General features: G+C 46.2%; 1 protein-coding gene across 1 annotated transcript; it reads left to right on the forward strand.

Moving 5' to 3' along the window:
• Positions 1 to 1,958: 1,958 nt before the first annotated feature.
• Positions 1,959 to 17,484, forward strand: wnt8b (wingless-type MMTV integration site family, member 8b; the record flags this gene model as incomplete). The annotated part of the gene is made up of 8 exons (XM_080547704.1): positions 1,959 to 2,029; positions 2,830 to 2,863; positions 6,171 to 6,309; positions 9,203 to 9,328; positions 11,411 to 11,553; positions 14,742 to 15,072; positions 15,124 to 15,320; positions 17,245 to 17,484. The coding sequence occupies 8 exons, from the start codon at positions 1,959 to 1,961 to the stop codon at positions 17,482 to 17,484; spliced, it is 1,281 nt and encodes a 426-aa protein (XP_080403830.1).
• Between the last annotated feature and the right edge of the window lie 221 nt (positions 17,485 to 17,705).

Consider the following 17,705-nt stretch of genomic DNA (forward strand, 5'->3'; position numbering starts at 1 on the left):
AGGGGAGTAGAACCCGACCGTCTGGATTAGCGATGCAAATAGCCAGTTTATCAATAGGCCAGGCCTTTAATCTGGCCTTTAATCTGCCTTTAATCTGCTCAGATCCCCCCAACCTTTTATTTTCTGATATGTTAAAATGTCAGATCTCATTCTATGGAAATGCGCCATAGGCTATCCCTGTTTAGATAGGCAAGGTCTAATGCGACACTATCGTCACGTCAAGTTGTATTTTAGACTTTAGTCAACAACAACAATAACATCTTGTCTTCAAAACGTAGAATAATGTAGATCGAAAAATTCGTTTTGTAGCGTTAAGCATTCTTATTAATGGTGTAATTTCATAATTTCAAGAATGTTTATTATACTGCTACGTGAATTATAATGTTTAACATGTGAAATAATGACATCACTAGTTGCTTTTGATCACGAAATCAATAAAATAAAAAAGAGATTTAATCAAACGTGCCTTATTATGTATAGGGTTTGTTAAACGTTTAATTTAAAAAGCTATATATAGCCGATGGAAAAACGACACACTGATGCGCATTTAGTTGTAGCCAAATAAGACTTTATAACTTACATGGGTTTAGATTTAGGCACTTTTCCTTTCCTTGTTTATTCCCAAATCTATTTGTGTGAATTATCACATCTCTTCGCCGTTTATCAACTCATTTTCGAGTAATGTGTCTTCATTGTGAAAGGGATCAAATCCCCCCAAACAATTAAACCGTTAATTCTCTGACAGCATTACAATTATCAATGTGAAAAGAAAAAGCTGCATCTTATTTTTAGATTGTTTAGGTGTTAGTACGTGACGTGTCAACAATTTCATTTAATTTCCCATATTTATTTATTTATCCAAAACCAGTTGAGAGTATTTCGCCATAGCCTGTTTCACACGCCTATGGAAAAGCCAAACGCGCTCGTCTTTCAAACGTCAGGATTTAGTGTGTTAAGGGATCAACTATTGATTCAATCTGTTAAACCAGGCGGTAATTTCCTCAAAACACACACCGAAGATCCTTAACAACATTTCATGTTTACTCCCAGTCCCAGGAGATAATGGCCCAACTAATCCGCCTGATCACTGTATCAAACTCTTCAAACTTCAGGAGATCAATCGGCCCGTTCCTGTTTTTATATTAATTTACTCCAGCTTTTTCGTCGGCAGGCCAAGGGGGAGAGAGAGAGAGAGAGAGAGAGAGAGAGAGAGAGAGAGAGAGAGAGAGAGAGAGAGAGAGAGAGAGAGAGAGAGAGAGAGAGAGAGAGAGAGAGAGAGAGAGAGTCAGAGAGAGGGAGAGAGAGAGGGAGAGAGAGAGAGAGAGAGAGGGAGAGAGAGAGAGAGAGAGAGAGAGGGAGAGAGAGGAGAGAGGAGAGAGAGAGAGAGAGAGAGAGAGAGAGAGAGAGAGAGAGAGAGAGAGAGAGAGAGAGAGAGAGTCAGAGAGAGGGAGAGAGAGGGAGAGAGAGAGAGAGAGAGAGAGGGAGAGAGAGAGAGAGAGGGAGAGAGAGAGAGGGAGAGAGAGAGTCAGAGGGAGAGAGAGAGAGAGACAGAGAGAGAGAGAGAGAGACAGAGAGAGAGAGAGAGAGAGAGAGAGAGAGAGAGAGAGAGAGAGAGAGAGAGAGAGGGGATCTCTTCCCCAGAAGGCCCATGCAGCCAGGCGCCCTTTTGATCATTTCAATCTCTCTTTGCTGCACTATGCTCTGATTGGCCGAGAGCAAGACAGGGGGGAAAATCTTTAATTAAGCAGATAATTCTTGTTGAGATGAGAGTGGCTCCATTTTCAGAGCCCCCCTCCAATCCCACATGAGACTCTCAGCGGCCTGAGTCGGGTTCTGTGTGTGTGTAGGTAGCCCCCTGTCCTCTCTCTCCTGCCCAGACCCACCAGCCACTGTGGCTTTGCTGCTTTGCAACATAGAGGTGATCGCCTGCCTGCCATCCTTCTCCCCTCCCTGTCAGGATGTTCATGCATGTGGAGGTCTTCTATTACGTGTTCGTTTTGATGGCTAATATGAGGACTTGCTGCAGCTGGTGAGTTTGAACTTTGTTGAATGTTGATCCTGCGGTCAATTGGGTCTACCCCCCCCCAAGTCAATGGATTTGGATGGCTGGATAGCTTTTTTGTTTTTGTTTTTGTTATTAACTGGAATAGGGAAATTATTTATCCAATTGATAATGATAATTTAGTTTATTTTGTATTTAATGTAATCAATCATTTGAGGATTGTTTATTGTTTATTTGCCCTCTTACGTCATTGTGTGTCTGGACTGTGGGCCGCTGGTCCTTTAGGAGAATGTATCCATGAGAAATTTGATGAAAAAGAGAGATTTTTTGGTAATATTCTTAATAATAATAATGAGTTCTCCGTTTTTAAATTAAATGTTCTTCATCTCGCAACTCACTCTTTTACATTGCCTCTTTTGGAGCATGATTCATTTAAGTAGCAGCATTTTGACTGTTTAGGCTACAGATTAAATAAAAACCAAAAAATATCTAGGTGTTTTTTTTTCTCACAAAAACGTACAAATGTGTGTTCTTGGTCTTTCCAGAACTTTCTCAAGAAAGGTCACTGTAACACTGTAACAGCGTGCTTGTTAACCAGCACCCTGGGTGTCCTCTGGGAAACACGTAGCCTACGATGACCGTCGATGACTGTTAATATTAAGATCTAAAACGCCGGTTATTAAGTGTTATTAGGTATTATAATGACAGATGTGTGGAGGTTGGGGGGGGGGGGGGGGGGGGGGCAGGGGTGAGAGAGCGGAGGAATTCCCTCCGCCCTGTGAAGGACACTTAGTCTCTCAGAGTTAATAAGCCGTCTCTTCTTCCAGGTCAGTGAATAATTTCCTGATGACTGGACCCAAGGTAAGCCAACATCCTTTTGATCTTTTTATCCAGATTCCTCCTTCCCCCCAAAAAAGAAAAAGAGAGCAAAAAAAAAGAGCCTCCTTTGAGGATGTCAAACACAAACCACCGGGTCTGAGAGGACATGATCGCTATCTCTTCTCACCCCTATAGATCTCCTCTTTTCACTGAATGAAGTGTGGCTGCAGGATATCTTAAAAGGGTCCCAAACAGATGCAAATGATAGGAGGAGATAGATGATCTGAAAGGGTGACCAGAGATCTTGTCCAGTAGCTAGTATCCTTTATGACATCATCCAGCAGCTCCTAGAGTTAAAACAAATATCCTATCCTTATCATTTTAACACCTGTGGGACGATTCACAAAGTCCTAACAACTAACTAACCCCTAAATCAGTTGCTGTATGTTCTGTTCTTTTGGGAAAATGTTCTCAATCTCTCACACACTTGACCCCCTCTTCAGAGGCCGTGAATTGTTGGAGGGACACGGTTGAGTCTGTATAGAGGAGAGGAGGAGAGGAGGAGAGAGGCAGAGAGCGCGGTGGTGAGTGGGTGGTCATCATTAGTGCAGCCGTGGGCCCCCAGCGTGAGGGAGAGGTGGTAGCTCCGTCTCTCTCAAAGACCACTTGAGACATATTATGTATCATTCACACAGTCTGAACGAGCACCAGCCAGGCGAAAGCCAAGTGGACAGAGTGAACTTGTGAAGAGGAGAGAGAGAGAGGGTCTTTGGGATTTGGACACCCGGCTTGGTGGATCAGGTTCAGAGAGTGGAACAGAGAGTGTTCTGGCTAATGCGCTCAGAGCTGATTTAACTAGCCTGTGCTTGGTGTAGTAGGCTAGTCCACGCAAGGTTGGCTGGATCAGTATTGTCTCGACATCTCATCATTTAGTAACTAACCCCAAACGTCGAGGGTGATAGCCTATACTTTTAGCCCACGCTAATTGACATTACATTTTGGGTATTTAGCAGACGCCTTTATCCAGAGTGACTTATAACAAATACGTTTGTCTAAGTAAGTGAATCATCTATCCATCAGTCATCATTAGACAAAGTAATTGGCCAGGGGCCATTGGCAAACATAATCCTTGAAGAAGGAAGATTTTTTAATTCATTCTTTTCAGTATAGACAAAGTGAACAGGGGGATGGAGAGGTTTCAGGAGGGACAGTTAAGATGTAGCCTGAAGAGATGGAGGTCTTCAGGAGGGACAGTTAATTAAGGTGTAGTCTGAAGAGATGGAGGTCTTCAGGAGGGACAGTTAATTAAGGTGTAGTCTGAAGAGATGGAGGTCTTTAGGAGGGACAGTTAAGGTGTAGTCTGAAGAGATGGGGGTCTTCAGGAGGGACAGTTAAGATGTAGTCTGAAGAGATGGAGGTCTTTAGGAGGGACAGTTAAGGTGTAGCCTGAAGAGATGGGGGTCTTCAGGACGGACAGTTAAGGTGTAGCCTGAAGAGATGGAGGTCTTCAGGAGGGACAGTTAAGGTGTAGCCTGAAGAGATGGAGGTCTTCAGGAGGGACAGTTAAGGTGTAGCCTGAAGAGATGGTGGTCTTTAGGAGGGACAGTCAAGATGTAGCCTGAAGAGATGGAGGTCTTTAGGAGGGACAGTTAAGATGTAGTCTGAAGAGATGGAGGTCTTCAGGAGGGACAGTTAAGATGTAGCCTGAAGAGATGGAGGTCTTTAGGAGGGACAGTTAAGATGTAGTCTGAAGAGATGGAGGTCTTTAGGAGGGACAGTTAAGGTGTAGCCTGAAGAGATGGAGGTCTTCAGGAGGGACAGTTAAGGTGTAGCCTGAAGAGATGGAGGTCTTTAGGAGGGACAGTTAAGATGTAGTCTGAAGAGATGGAGGTCTTCAGGAGGGACAGTTAAGGTGTAGCCTGAAGAGATGGAGGTCTTTAGGAGGGACAGTTAAGATGTAGTCTGAAGAGATGGAGGTCTTCAGGAGGGACAGTTTAGGTGTAGTCTGAAGAGATGGAGGTCTTCAGTCTCACTTTCTGTGCCTCAGAGGAAAGGTTTTGTGGGTAGTGAGTGAAACTGTTACGTCTCCATTGCACGTTGGTGTGCTGCCCACCAACCAAAGGTGATGAACCCTTCCAATGTAAACCTTGCTTGTCGGTTCTTGTTATTGACAGGTTTTGATGGCTGTTAGAACTGCAAGTGATGAAACGGAAACTGGTCTAAACCAATGATTGATACGTGTCTTATTAAATTTGATTATCCGTCATTAGAAAAACTCTGTTGCTGCTACAAAAAAATCTAAAGTGCTTTGATACATAGTGAGAAGAGCTTCAGAGTCGTGCTATCCTTTATCCTTCAAACCCTTTCAGGACAGTTTCCCAGACACATATTAAGCCTATAGTCTCAGACTAATACACCGCCAATGGAGATTTTCTATTGAAAATAAACATTATTTAGTCCATTTAGACCTTGTTGTACATAGTGTTCCAAATAGAATCAGAATTAGAATCTAAATCAGAATTTATTTGATTACATCCAATGTACAAGTACACAAGAATAAAACTCTTCGGCTTAGGTTCTTCAACATTGCAGCAAAATGGGAAATCACAATAATAGACTTAGTCAGATAAGTAAAGTGAGTAACAGCATTATAATGTTGTACAGTCTCTCCCCCGTGGCGGTGGGCCTCACAAACAAGCCTACACATCATTACTGTTCTACTGCCCTGTCATTGTCTCTTTAAACTAGTTTGCGTATATGTTATGGTACATGTGGGAACACGGTACATGTGGGAAAACTAGGGTTAGGTGCTAGGGTGCTATGGTTAAGGTTAGGGTTAGGGTTAGGGTTAGACATGCCAGCATGTACCAAGTCGACGTAGCACCTAACCCTAACCCTAGTTTTCCCACATGTACCGTAACATATATACTGTATAGTGTTGTTTATTACATTGTTATAGTTGTTTATTATATTGTTGTTTGTATCTTGTTTATGTCTTATGCACCAACCACACCAAGTCAATTTGCGAATATACTTTATATACTATGCAATAAAAATAATTGATTCTGATTCTGATTATGGCTGCGTTCGTAAATACGCTCTGAGAGCGCCAGAGCGCACACTGGGTTCAACTACGTTATAAAAGGACAACCAAGTAATTTGATTTTGAATTTGGACGACAAGAGGCATTCCATGAGTGGTGCTGTCGATCAGATTTCCAGAGCGTATTTACGAACGCAGCCCTGCTGTGTGTGTCTGGTCTCTCTTTAGTGACTCAGACTACCAGCAGTGCTAATCAGATTTCCAGAGCGTGTTTCTGAGCGCAGCCCTGCGTGTGTGTCTCCCCCAGGCCTACCTGATCTACAGCAGCAGTGTGGCGGCGGGGGCGCAGAGCGGCATCGAGGAGTGTAAGCACCAGTTCCTCTGGGACCGCTGGAACTGCCCTGAGAGAGCCCTGCAGCTGTCCACGCACAGCGGCCTGCGCAGCGGTACCCTCACTACTACCTTCACCTTTACTATAACTGTGTGTATGTGTGTGTGTGTGTGTGTGTGTGTGTGTGTTGGATGTGTGTGTGTGTGTGTGTGTGTGTGTTGGATGTGTGTGTGTGTGTGTGTGTGTGTGTGTGTGTGTGCGTGTGTGTGTGTGTGTGTGTGTGTGTGTGTGTGTGTGTGTGTGTGTGTGTGTGTGTGTGTTGGGTGACTGGGCTGCTGAGGGAAGGAGTCGTCACAGTCTGGACCCAACGGCTGAATGCCAACACACCGTTTTTACTCTCTGTGGATGTGCTTTTGAACACTAGAACACCACATCACCAACTGTCAAATCTTATTTCAAATTTGAAAGTGACAGTTGAATCTAAGTTAACAGTTAACCTTCATTTAACTTTGATTTAACCAGGAGGTAGTCTCTCTCTTTTTCGAGGGATACCTGGCGGCTGTGGCTCAGGAGGTAGAGGAGCTGGCGTCTAATGATCACAAGGTCGGCAGATAGGCGGTTCGAGTCGAGCCCCGGCTGGCCACATGTCGAGGTGTCCTCGGGCAAGACACTGAACACCAAGTTGATCCCGATGAGCGGGCCGGCCGGCGCCTTGCATGGCAGCTTGGCCGCCATTGGTGTGTGAATGTGTGTGTGAATGGGTGAATGAGAGGCCGTTGTAAAGCGCTTTGGATAAAGGCGCTATATAAGTGCAGTCCGTTTACTTTCTTTTATGATTTAACTTTTTATAATTTCTTTATAAAAACCCACTCACACTCCATTCCACTGGACAGAGATAGTGAAGACAGACCACTGGACCACCCCAGGCCATGGTGCTAGACCACTGGACCACCCCAGGTCATGGTGCTAGACCACTGGACCACTCCAGGCCATGGTGCTAGACCACTGGACCACCCCAGGCCATGGTGCTAGACCACTGGACCACCCCAGGCCATGGTGCTAGACCACTGGACCACCCCAGGCCATGGTGCTAGACCACTGGACCACCCCAGGCCATGGTGCTAGACCACTGGACCACCCCAGGCCATGGTGCTAGACCACTGGACCACCCCAGGTCATGGTGCTAGACCACTGGACCACCCCAGGCCATGGTGCTAGACTACTGGACCACCCCAGACCATGGTGCTAGACCACTGGACCACCCCAGGCCATGGTGCTAGACCACTGGACCACCCCAGACCATGGTGCTAGACCACTGGACCACCCCAGGCCACGGTGCTAGACCACTGGACCACCCCAGGCCACTTATTATCCTTTTTAACTTTTATTTAACCAGGAGGGCCCTTGAGATTAAAATCTCTTGTTTTGAGGGAGACCTGGCCAAGGAAGCACACCAGCACAGATACACAACGTTTACAAAATGGTTGATCTAGGAGCTCTCAGATCTCCAAGCATTTCACTGTGTGTGTTCCCTGGGGTGGGTGTGGCTCAGCGGTCGAGCCGGCGTCTGATAATCACAAGGTCGGCACATCGGCAGGTCAAACCGCTGAGGTGTCTTTGAGCAAGGCACTGAAACCCTAATTGGTCCAGGGTCGCCATCTATGGCTGACCCTGTGCCTAGAGCATAAAATACCAAATTCCAACAATTGACTGACAAGTTGATTGCATGGCAATAAAACAATTATTGTTATTATTATTATTATTACTAAGATATTACTACCTTATTATTATTATTATTATTATTATTAATTATTATGATTAATTCACGGCTATATGCGCTGTACATGACAAATAAAGTTTGATTTGATTTGACACATAAGATGAGGCTGATGGGTCTGAGTGGGTTTTAGGGTCAGGGTCAGGGTCCTACCTACCTACCTACTGTAGGTACATATCTATCCATCTATCTATCTATCTATCTATCTATCTATCTATCTACCTACCTACCTATCTATCTACCTATCTATCTATCTATCTATCTATCTATCTACCTATCTATCTATCTATCTATCTATCTATCTATCTATCTATCTATCTATCTATCTATCTACCTACCTACCTATCTATCTACCTATCTATCTATCTATCTATCTATCTATCTATCTATCTATCTATCTATCTATCTATCTATCTATCTACCTATCTATCTATCTATCTATCTATCTATCTATCTATCTATCTATCTATCTATCTATCTGTCTATAGGGAGGAGGGGTTGCGGGGGGGTAGAGAGATAGAGAGTGAGCCTGAGTTTGTTTAGTCAGAAGAGATTCATCATTCTAAAGGTTTGCTATAGTGGTCATGGTCACCCTGCTCTAAAACAAACACACTAATCCAATTCACAACATCCTACCCCCCCCTCCCCTCCCCTCCCCTCCCCTCCCCCCTCCCCCCTCCACCCCCCCTCCCACTCAAGCCTTGTGAAAACATGGCATTCCCAAGGCAATTAGACACAATGTGTTAATTACCGGCACAGGAACGTCAGATAAAAGGATATTGTGAGGCAGGGAGAGTGGCTGAAATAGAAGCTTCTGTGGAGAGGGTGGGGTGAGGTGGAGGGGAGGGTGGGGGTCTGGGGAGGAGGGTGGGGGTCTGGGGAGGAGGGTGGGGGGTCACCAGAGCAGCTCCATTCAGAGGAGAGGAGCCCCCGGCTTCACAAGGAGGTATAATGTGGAGGGGTAAAGGCGTAGTGGCAGTCCACGCCTACTCAAGGTCTTCCACCAGTCCCAGAGGAGAACAGAGACTCAGACAGTCGTACTGTAACACTGTAAGGGTGATACGTAGCAGTCTAACAGACGGGGTTTCCTTTTTGTTTTTGTTTCTATAACCCCCCAAATACTGTTCCTCCTTTTTCCCTCCGTTCATAGAGCTGTAAAATGGGTGATCTGAAATTATTTTAATTTTATTATATATCTATCTTTTTTAACTTTTTCTGTTTTCCTCCACAGCCAATCGGGAGACAGCGTTCGTCCATGCCATCAGTTCGGCAGGGGTGATGTACACCCTGACGAGGAACTGCAGTCTGGGGGACTTTGACAACTGTGGCTGTGATGACACCAGGAACGGCCAGCGGGGTAGGAGGACTTCACACACACACACACACACACACACACACACATACACACACACACACACACAGGAGGACACACACAAACACACACACAAACACACACAGGAGGACACACGTACACACACAGGAGGACACACACAAACACACACAGGAGGACACACACACAGGAGGACACACACACACACACACACACACACACACACACAGGAGGACACACACACATGTGACACCGTCTGATCATTCGGTCCTCATGTCGGCAACCAATCAAAATGTTCTGACTTTTCTTTTGAAACACGGAACTCACGTTTCCAACGTTGTTGAGAATCACAACACAAACTCTCTAGTCGAGCCAAAATACTACAACAACGCAATGGATTGGGTGATTATTAACGCAATGGATTATTATTATTATGATGGTTATTATTATATTATAAAAGTTCCATTCAACATTCAATTAAACAAAAACAAAGAAAAGATTGACAGCCCCAAAAGTATTGAATGTCGAGAGAGAGAGAAAGGGAGAGGGAGGGAGGGCATAGAGAGATTGAGAGAGAGAGAGAGAAAGGGAGGGAGGGAGGGCATAGAGAGAGAGAGAGAGAGAGAGAGAGAGAGAGAGAGAGAGAGAGAGAGAGAGAGAGAAAGAATGTTATTTTTTTTCACACTTGATTTGGCAGTAAAGCCTGTTAAATTGAAATGTAATTAAAAGAGAGTGAGTGTTGTGGATAGACCGTCTGTTTAGGGTAGGCTAGAGGAAATGTCAATCACAGATTCTATATGACTTGAGTTGTTTTATAATCTGAAAATGTGTCGTTTGTAGCATATTCAGCATTTAATTATTTACAAATCAGCACTCACCAGTGTGTCCTCCTGTGTTTGTGATTTCGACCGTGAACCATTGAGAACCACTTTGGAAATAAATGTTTTCATTTAACGCTTCCATTCAGTGTGTTCCGTGGTCACACACACACACACACACACACACACACACACACACTCACACACACACACAACTGTGGGGATAAGCAGTCTGTTTTGACACACACAAAGAAACATCACAGCTTTCCTCAGGACTTGTGAGAGTCAGAGAATCCGTGTTGTTATGTGACCTGGCAGATTAGATTACATTAGTTTAGATTAGTTTAGATTCAACTTTATTGTCGTTGCAGAGTACCAGACAACGAAATGCAGTTTAGCATCTAACCAGGAGTGCAAATAGTGAAAGGCTATAGTGCAAAGACATGATTATAAGTAGAATAAGTATAGTTTTTAAATACCAGTTATAGATGATAAGTACTGTATGATTAGTACAGTAGGTACTAGGTAGTAGGTATACACATAGACGCCTGAAGAAGGTCCATGACCGAAAGCTCGCAATAAAACTTCTGCACAGATTTGAGTGTGCAGATGCTGCTTTTTCTCACTCTATTTGGTCCTCTTCAGTTCCAGCACCTCAGCTAAAGGCTGGTACACACATGAACATTTTCTAAATCTTAACAGATTTTTTCATCTGAGAGAGACCCCACACATAAAGATAAAACATCATGGATTGAACAGTTTTGATCGTATTGTGTGTGGTGTGCTCCGATATTCCCAATACAGCACACCACACATGCATAAAGATCTGATCTACGACAGTCTGGAGTCTCTGATTGACTCTTAAGACACCTCACACCACAGGATAATCTGGTAGGATAATCTTTAGAGCCGTCCGATAATCGGGCGTTTGCTGTCCTTGGTCGGAAGGGGGGAAATCGGGCCCGAAATCGGCCAGATTATCTTTATGTGTGTACCAGGGTTTAAGCCTGATAACGGATGAGTGGTGGTATTTTCACTATTTTGGTATATATGTTACGGTACATGTGGGAATACTAGGGTTAGGTGCTAGGGTACTAGGGTTAGGGTTAGGGTTAGGGTTAGACATGCCCTCATGTACCAAGTCACCCTAGCACCTAACCCTAACCCTAGTTTTCCCACATGTACCGTATTCCCACATGTACCGTATTCCCACATGTACCGTATTCCCACATGTACCGTAGCATACACACAGATACACACAGCCAGTCTGACGGTGGTCTTGTCTCCCCAGGGGGCCAGGGCTGGCTGTGGGGGGGCTGCAGTGACAACGTGGGCTTCGGGGAGGCCATCTCCAAACAGTTCGTGGACGCCCTGGAGACGGGCCAGGACGCGCGGGCCGCCATGAACCTGCACAACAACGAGGCCGGGCGGAAGGTACGGTGCCACTACAGTACCACTGACACAAAATGGTGACACTGTGAGCATCTTTGACACAAAATGGCGATGTTGTGGCTAGGTGGATGTATGTTGGTGGTGGTTGGTGTGAGGCACAATCTAAAGACGTGTTGATACCTATATATGAAATGCGCTGAATACCAACACACACGCACACACACGCACACACGCACACACGCACACACACACACACACGCACACACACACACACAAACCATTTTGAATACAGAATTCAGGCTCAGTTCTTTCTGTTTCTTTCTGTTTCTTCTTCTCCACAAACTCTGAGGAGAACACAGTTGAGCTTGGAGGACTGAATCAGTAAGACTGTCATAGTCGGTAGGATGTTACCATGGGGGGTCGTCCCCCCCGTCCCCCCCCCGCCCGATGTAAAGTACCTTTTGAATCATTTCTTTCCCCTCTTTTCTACCTCAGAATGTCAGCGACCGTACCACCCAAGTGTCCCTTTCACGTCCCCGTCCCCCCGTAAGTGAGGTGCCACTCGTACCCCCAACGATAACAGTGAGTTCGCTGTAGCAGAAGGGTCCTATTTACCCAGAGGCCTGAATGTCCTTCAGCAAGCAGATCTCGGCTCAGACGCCGGCGGGCTTTAATTAGAGGTCCTGGGGAGCCAGACACTACCACAGAGGTCCCTGTTTTTATGCCTGCTTTTTAAAAAAATGAAGAAAAAATAAGTGTTTTGTTTTATTGTTTTATTCTGGCTTTATCAAGGATCCTACATTTATGTTTGGGCTTTGTCCGAGGCGGGAAGGAGCCCCGCGGGCGTCCAACTGAAGTGGTCTTTGTTTACCCTCTCGGTACGCCCCCCCCCCCCCCCGCTCCCTGCCACCCCCGCCACCCCCGCGCTCCCAGAGACACCTGGGGCATCATTGTAACTGAAATCAAAAAACTTTGTGATAGAAAAAGAAGAAGAAGAAGAAGAAAACCTCCTTTTTAAAGATTCCTCCACTCCCATTTATCGTTCCTTGCGGCAGAAGAACACACATGGTCAATAGACGGTGGCTCGCTAAACAGAATAGCCCCTTTTCCCTTTTCCACTTGCAGGGACAATACCACTCAATGTGTAACTCGGTCTCTCACACCTCCAGACAACGCGCTCCCCCCCCACCACCCGAAAATAAATGTTCCTTTTCAACCGACAGCTGGTTGTTGTCGGGTGAAGTCAGGAAATATTGAGAGGGGTACAATGACGGACAAAGCCTCAGGGGGTGAACCCCTGAACCTGCCCCGAGCTCCGGGGTGGACCCCTGAAACCCCCTGGACCCCCCCTTGTCCCCCTGAACCCACCCTGCCCCCCTGAGACCCCCCCTGCCCCCCCCCATCCTCCTCTGGTGGAGTGGAAGGGCACCAGCGCACAATTGGTTATTTTGACGACACGTCAATCAAGAAGCAATGAGATGTCTTTGGCACACAGCATGAGCCTGAGCGCACACACACACACACACGCACACACACACACACACACACACATACACACACACACACATGCGCAGCATGAACACACACACACACACGGCATGAACGCACGGTGCGCACTCACACGCACACACACACACACACACATGCGCAGCATGAACACACACACACACACACGGCATGAACGCACGGCACGCACACGCACACACACGGCACAAACGCACGAACGCATGCATGCACACACACACAACCACACTAGGGCTGTTACGATTATTCGACGTCGTCGACGTCACCGACTACGTCAATACGTCGGTTAGCGTAATATGCGTCGGTTAGTCGCAAATAAAAAAAAAGTTTTTTTTTTTTTTTTACCTTTATTTTACCAGGCGAGACAATTAAGTGTATGAGTGAAAATGGATAGCTACTAGCTAATGTTACACAAGCAATGTAGCTCACCACAGTTCGTATGTCTTGTCTTCTGGTGTTAGTAACGTTAGCTATGTAGCTGGCTAGCTACGGTAGCCTATTGTCATTGTGGTGCGAGCACCTACTGTACGTTATCTAGCTCGTAGCTCGCATGCTACGTTAGCATCAATTTAGCTAATCATAACATAGCAGCGAGAGTAACGTTAGCTAGCTATGTGTTGTGGTGATGGACAGACTTCTAAATGGCCATGTTGGCATTCAAGTTGGCTAAACATAGCAGTGAGGTGGAGACAAAAAAGTTTTTTTTTTTTTTTTTTACAGTACAAGAATTATCGTTAGACTTATCGATATATTAGTCGTTAGACTAATCGAATAATCGATAAAATAATCGCTAGATTAATCGTTAGAAAAATAGTCGTTTGGGACAGCACTAAACCACACACACACACACACACACACACACACACACACACACACACACAACCACACACACAGGCACGGCATGAACGCACGGCACAAATGCACATGCACACGCACACACACACACACACACACACACACACACACACACACACACACACACACACACACACACAAGGGTTTCCTTAAGATAAAATCAGAGGATGGATGAATATCATCCATACAGTACAGGCCGCGTTCGTGGATGAGCTCTGAGAGCGCCGGAGAGCGTCCACGTGACTGCCTCTCGTCCAATCAGATGACTCGGTCCCGTTATGACGTTGAACCCAGTGTTCAACACTCTGGCCAATTTACCAACGCGGCCCATGTGTGTGCACCATGTTTGTAAAACAAAAACAAGCCTCGGGGTGATGTTGCAGTCCTGTGTCAGCCTGGTGTCTACACACACACACCATGTGATGGAGACCTTCTAGTATTGAGCATTATTGCATTATTGTGTAACCAAAGCCTCTCGCTCTCCTCTCCTCTCTCCCTCCCCCCTCCCTACCTCTCTCCCTCCCTCCCTCACTCCCTCCCTCCTCCCTCCCTCCCTCCCTCCTCCCTCCCTCCTCCCTCCCTCTCCCCTCCTCCCTCCCTCTCTCCCTCCCTCCCTCTCTCCCTCCCCCCCTCCCTCTCCCTCCCTCCCTCCCTCCCTCTCTCCCTCCCTCTCTCTCTCCCTCCCTCCCCCCTCCCTCCTTCCCTCCCTCCCTCCCTCCCTCCCTCTCTCCCTCTCTCCCTCCCACCCTCTCTCCTTCCCTCCCTCTCTCCCACCCTCCCTCCTTCCCTCCCTCCCTCCCTCCTCTCCCCCCCCGCCCTCCTCCCCCCCCGCCCTCCTCCCCACCACCCAGGCCGTCAGAGGGACCATGCAGCGGACGTGCAAGTGTCACGGCGTCTCGGGCAGCTGCACCACGCAGACCTGCTGGCTGCAGCTGCCGGACTTCCGCGAGGTGGGCAACTACCTGAAGGAGAAGTACCACCGGGCGCTCAAAGTGGACCTGCTCCGGGGCGCCGGGAACAGCGCGGCCAGCCGGGGCGACACCATCGCCGACACCTTCAGCTCCATGAGCCGCAAGGAGCTGGTCCACCTGGAGGACTCGCCCGACTACTGCCTGGAGAACCGTACGCTGGGCCTAGCGGGGACGGAGGGGAGGGAGTGCCTCAGGAAAGGGTTAGGAGGAGGTGGAGGGGGTGGAGGAGGAGGGGGAGGGGGAGGAGGGGGTAACAAGGGGGGTCTGAGTCGGTGGGAGAAGCGGAGCTGCAAGCGTCTGTGCGGGGAGTGCGGTCTGGCGGTGGAGGAGCGGCGCGAGGAGTTAGTGTCTAGCTGCAACTGCAAGTTCCACTGGTGCTGCGCGGTGAAGTGCGACCAGTGTCGCAAGACGGTGACCAAGTATTACTGCGTGAAGAAGAAGGGGGGTGGAGGGGGAGGGGTGGGCCAGAGGGGGGGGGGGAAGGGGGAGAACGGCGGAGGAGGCGGAGGAGGAGGAGGAGGAGGAGGAGGAGGAGGAGGAGGGGGACGCAGGAAGAACCTCAGGGTGAGGAAGAAGCACTGAGGTGGCAGTTGGTCGTCGTTTTTTTTTCTCTCCCGGTTGGCAGTTTTCGGTCGTGTTTTTTCTTTTCCTTCCGACTCTTCCTCTTCTTGAACTATCGTCATCATCATCGTCATCAGCAGCAGCAGGAGCAGCATCATCACTGTCACTTCCTTTGTCTATCAGCCAGCTGGGGGTGTCATCTCAACAGCCAGCCCCCCCCCCCCCCCCACCCAGCCCCCCCCCCCCCCCACAAAAGTGTTTCCCCAGCCTGCCTACTACGCTTATGTTATGAAGATCCGATTGGACACAGAGAGTCATGTTGTATTGGATAAGGTCAGTTCTTTGTTATCCTGTCAAACTGTTAGTTGGTGGAGACGGGTGTGAGTCATGTGACATCATGAGACTAGGCCATAGAGGTAGAGGATGTAGTGTTAGAGTTGTGTAGAAATGACGGTATATAAATATATTTAAAGGTATATTTTTGTACATTTGTTTCAAATATATTTCGGAAAAGGTCATTGCGTGACGTTAGAATTATAAGGTTCTATCTCCATTTTTTTTCAAAATTGAGTTTTTTTACATAATCTGATCCATTAGGTGTTTATTAATGCCTGTGTGGTGTTATCTTTTTAAATGTTGACATTTTTGAGTTAGTAATCCATAAATTACAAAGGTTCCATCTCACAAAACATAATGGAATGTAAAAACTTTGACGCTCAATATCTCTGAACCACCCTAAACGGAGATAGAACCTTATCATTCTAAACGGAGATAGAACCTTATCATTCTAAACGGAGATAGAACCTTATCATTCTAAACGGAGAAAGAACCTTATCATTCTAAACGGAGATAGAACCTTATCATTCTAAACGGAGATAGAACCTTATCATTCTAAACGGAGATAGAACCTTATCATTCTAAGCTCACGGTTGGGCAGGTAAAGTAAAGCACATGAAACATACACACCATACGTCTTATTTATTCTCCTCCACCAATGTGCTACACTGTCTGCCAATCTCTGATTTGGCAGTTTGTCAAACTTTCTTGCCAGAAAGGCAAAAGTCCTGAGAAGTAAAGGAATGTTCAGTCTCTGCTCATCTAAACTTGTACGTTTACAACAGAGGGTTGATGTTGGTGCACACAGGTGATCTTTTTTGAGATGCCAGATTAAGGCCCAAGTCATTCTCACCATGCTGAGGATTACAACCCAAACCCTCGTCGTCATGGTATCTGAACCCAAACCCTCGTCGTCATGGTAGCTGAACCCAAACCCTGGTTGTCATGGTACCTGACAGAGAAGCCCTTCACAGTGGTTTGTTGACGCGTGATTCAAACAGGTGATTCAAATTAACGGTTTGACAAAAGAAAAAAAGGACATTGAAATTGTCTCCCTCCCTTCCTCCCTTCCTTCCCTGCCCCGAGGAGGTATTTAATTGTAAATAAAATGAAGCACTTTGTTCTGTATATTGTTAATTTATTGCACAGGTGATCCTAGTTCTGCTTTCTACCTAGTTACTTCTTCTTTTTTAAATCTTTTTTCTTTCTATAAAACGTTTGTAATTAAAGAAGTATAATCTACAATCCCTTCTATCTAATATATCATTGTATCTACACCCATAACCTGTCTCACCCTCCACAGTGCCGGGCCAAAAGTGACTAGCACATATCCAGAAGCCTCCTGGGTGTTGACATCATTCATTGTGTTGTTCTCATTCCTGACCTCAGGCCTGTTCCCTGCAACATGCATCTCTGATGGGCTGCAGTACTCACAGTTATAAATATCTAGTGATCCTAAAACTGTTGTTTGTTATATTGAGTACAGGTACCTGTTCTCTTCTTCATCTGCATATACCTCATCTGCATATACCTCATCTGCATATACCTCATCTGCATATACCTCATCTGCATATACCTCATCTACATATACCTCATCTGCATATACCTCATCTGCATATACATCATCAACATATACCTCATTTACATATACCTCATCTACATATACCTCATCTACATATACCTCATCTGCATATACATCATCAACATATACATCATCTACATATAATCTACATATACCTCATCTACATATACCTCATCGGCATATACCTCATCTACATATACCTAATCTACATATACCTCATTTACATATACCTCATCTGCATATACCTCATTTACATATACCTCATCTACATACACCTCATCTACATATACCTCATCTACATACACCTCATCTGCATATACCTCATCTGCATATACCTCATTTACATATACCTCATCTACATACGC

This window comes from Nansenia antarctica (assembly GCF_963989245.1).
Source record: "Nansenia antarctica genome assembly, chromosome: 17".
Lineage (NCBI taxonomy): Eukaryota > Metazoa > Chordata > Actinopteri > Argentiniformes > Microstomatidae > Nansenia > Nansenia antarctica.